This window comes from Pyxicephalus adspersus, chromosome 1 (assembly GCF_032062135.1).
Source record: "Pyxicephalus adspersus chromosome 1, UCB_Pads_2.0, whole genome shotgun sequence".
NCBI lineage: Eukaryota > Metazoa > Chordata > Amphibia > Anura > Pyxicephalidae > Pyxicephalus > Pyxicephalus adspersus.
The window spans coordinates 151,629,354-151,632,379 of NC_092858.1; the positions used below are offsets into that span (position 1 = coordinate 151,629,354).

General features: G+C 47.2%; 1 protein-coding gene across 1 annotated transcript in view; it reads right to left on the bottom strand.

Moving 5' to 3' along the window:
• The window catches only part of LOC140344374 (adhesion G-protein coupled receptor G7-like), a 23,289-nt gene that overhangs the window by 6,817 nt on the left and 13,446 nt on the right, over window positions 1-3,026 (bottom strand). The window contains exons 7-8 of the mRNA XM_072431504.1: window positions 2,803-2,939; window positions 2,196-2,309 (exon numbers count right to left, since the gene is read on the bottom strand). Coding sequence (XP_072287605.1) covers window positions 2,196-2,309; window positions 2,803-2,939 — 251 coding nt within the window. The remainder of the gene's footprint in view (window positions 1-2,195; window positions 2,310-2,802; window positions 2,940-3,026) is intronic.

Below are 3,026 nucleotides of genomic sequence, written 5' to 3' on the forward strand. Positions count from 1 at the left end.
ACTTAACCCCCAGCCCCCCAACGGACCCCCGCTGCTCCTACCTGTCCTCCCCATCTCCTGGGGTCCTGCTGCCGACACCTCTGGGTCCCGCACCGCCTCCGGCACCTGGCCCGCCGATCCATCTTCCTCCGATGAGGACACTTCCCCCTCCGAACGATGCGCTCCGTCTGCTTCCAGAAATGAAGCCGATCCTGCGTCACTTCCAGGTGATCTCGGTGACGCGGCTCGGCTCCACCCCGCGTCACTTCCGACTTCCTTTCGACCACGAGGGATGTCCGCGGGCGCCATCTTCCTTCTTCTTACTCGGACCCAGGAACCAGGCCTACCAGGACGCCGTCCTCCATCCTCCGGACCACCAGGTACTTGATCTTCCCAGGCCGCATTCACGGACGAACCGGCCGCCCGCACCTTCCGCCGGGCACTCGCAGTAGGCGGCTTCCAGCGAGGCCCTCCACCGCCGATCTGGGGACCCAGGCTAACGGGGGCTGCGCTCCCTGACAGAACGCGAGGCCCCGGCTCCAGGTGCGGCCTCCCCTGACAAGGCCACACCTGACCTCAATCGGGAGCTGTGGCCCCTGGCACCCACAGCCCCCTTGCCGTCTGTACTTTGCTGGGCCCCCACACCGCCGAAGAGGCCAAGTCTTCAGCGAGACCTCTCTCACTGAGGCCTCTTCACTGTGTAACAAGGGGCTGCGCTCCCTGTCAGCCGCAGCACCCCTGCCCGCACTCCGCCTGTGAAGGGGATTCCTCCCTGACTTGGAGCTGCCCCGGGCAGATCTGCGCCTGGCAGCCCGGCCAGGAGGGTCCCTTGAGGGGCTCCCAGAATGACGCTGAGTCCGGGTAAAGGGTTCAGGACTCAGGCGCACCAGAGGCCTACTCCTCCGTGGCTGCAACCCTCCTAATCTATCCTGTGAGGGACCCCCTGCTGCGCCCCCACTGCCTCTGCAACCCTAGCCTGCAGCCAAGCTTCACCATGTGATGCCGCTGCCACCCTAAGCTGACTCATTAATGTGTCAAAAGACTCCATTAATCCTACCTGCGCCCACCCCCAATTTTCTTCTTGTAAAAACTGTGATGACCTCCGACACAGCCCCCTTTTATCTATATAACATCTCAACCCCCTTTAATATTAGTCCTCTCATTTTTCTTCTCCTGCCCCTGCATCTTTCAAACTCACAGCTGACTGACAGCGCCCCCCAGCTGTGTCTCCCCTGATAACATGGATGCTTAGAAGACATTATGTAGGTAAGAAATGTGCTTGTTCAGCACCAGTAAATGCCCATTTAGTAATAGAATACACATATATAGATCTAAAAGGATCAGTGAAATAAAACCATATAAATATATAAGGATCTAATACCCATGCATAATATAATACACATATTCACCATATACATATATAAGGCTCTAATACAGCGCATAATATAATACACATATACAGTTCTAATAGGATCCATGAAACATGAAACCAGTTGCATTTGTTTTTATAAACTGTGAACAGTCTACTTACCAGCAGTTGTAGCGTTAATTATATATTTAATTATCACTTGTAATTATGTTAGTTCCCAGCACTTGTGGAGGTAAATATATCTTGTAAGTGTGTTAGTTTACAGCACTTGTGGGGTTAATTGTCTCTTGTAAGTGTGCTAGTTTTCCAGCAATTGTGGGGTGAATTGTCTCTTGTAAATGTGTTACTAGAGGAGGGGTCGGTGAGTGGGTGGAGAGTGGGTGGAATATAGGAGGGCTAAGGGGGAGGCCGGTAGGCTGGCGATGGGAGGGCTGTGGGACGGTCTTGGAAGGGATTATGGGCGGAGTGGGCGGGGAAAGGGGTGTGTCGACCTGTCACTTTTAGTTTGACGAAAAGTACATACGCTTTACTACTATTAAGCATTATAGTGCAAAATAAATCCAGAAGATCTTTGCTGGGCTATGTTTTCCTAAATAAAGTCCTCCTGTATACTCCTTATTTTGACTTTTATTCATTCGAGCACTTGGATCCACTTGGGATTAGTTATGAGTAAGGAACTTGACCATGAAAAACTATAGGTAACACTGGCCATATTTAAGCAGAAACAGAATCCCTATCTTTTCTTACTGAAAACAGTGCAAACATTTCTAAGGTGTTCATTGCATATCGTACTAGTTATAAAGACCTGGTGCTCCGCCCAACTAGAACATGAGTACTTAGAACTTACTTTCAGCTGGTTTGATGAAAATTTGAACATCCGCTGTTTCATTAAGCACAAACTCTGAAGTATTGTTATCTACTATGACTCTGTTAGATATTAGGTTTTCATTACCTTCTAGACCTGCACATAAAGAGAAATGCCATAAGGTAAAGATTTTTATGTGGGGTATACTAAGAGTACAGCTTTTGAGTAAGGGCTGCAAACAACATAGCTAAAAACATACAAAAAAATATTCAATTGAATGAAACCAGCTGCCATAGCAGTCCATGCAGTTGCTTTTAGACCAGAAAGAAGGTTTGAAACAAGTTTGAAAAATCACCTCTTGCTATATTTATTGATGTCCTCCATCTCACTCTACTAATTTCAAAATAAATCATAAAAATAGATGGGTTTGAATAGAGAGGACTACTTTTTGGGCATCTATTTACAAACCCAAACCACGCTTGTTAGAAAGCAGAACAGGGTCAACTGGCACGGTGGTAAATAGAACAAATTGATTCCTGGTATAATAAGGAAGACTGTTATTAGGTGTTCTTTGGAATATTACACATGTTAAAGCACACACATGCTCTTTAACTGCACAAACATGCATTTTCCATGTACTACCCATCACCTCTCAATGACATGAACATGATTCCGTTTTGATTTCCTGGGGACAATGTACGTTTTTCAACTGCAACATTTGGCTGCACCACTGAAAAAGTATCATTACCAATGTTCACAGAATATGCTTCCATTTTCCTTGTTAGACTGTTGAAAAACAAAAACACAGAAATAAAAATTAAAGCTTAACCACCTGAGCGTTACACCGAGGTCTAGATTTCTGTACCAAAAGTG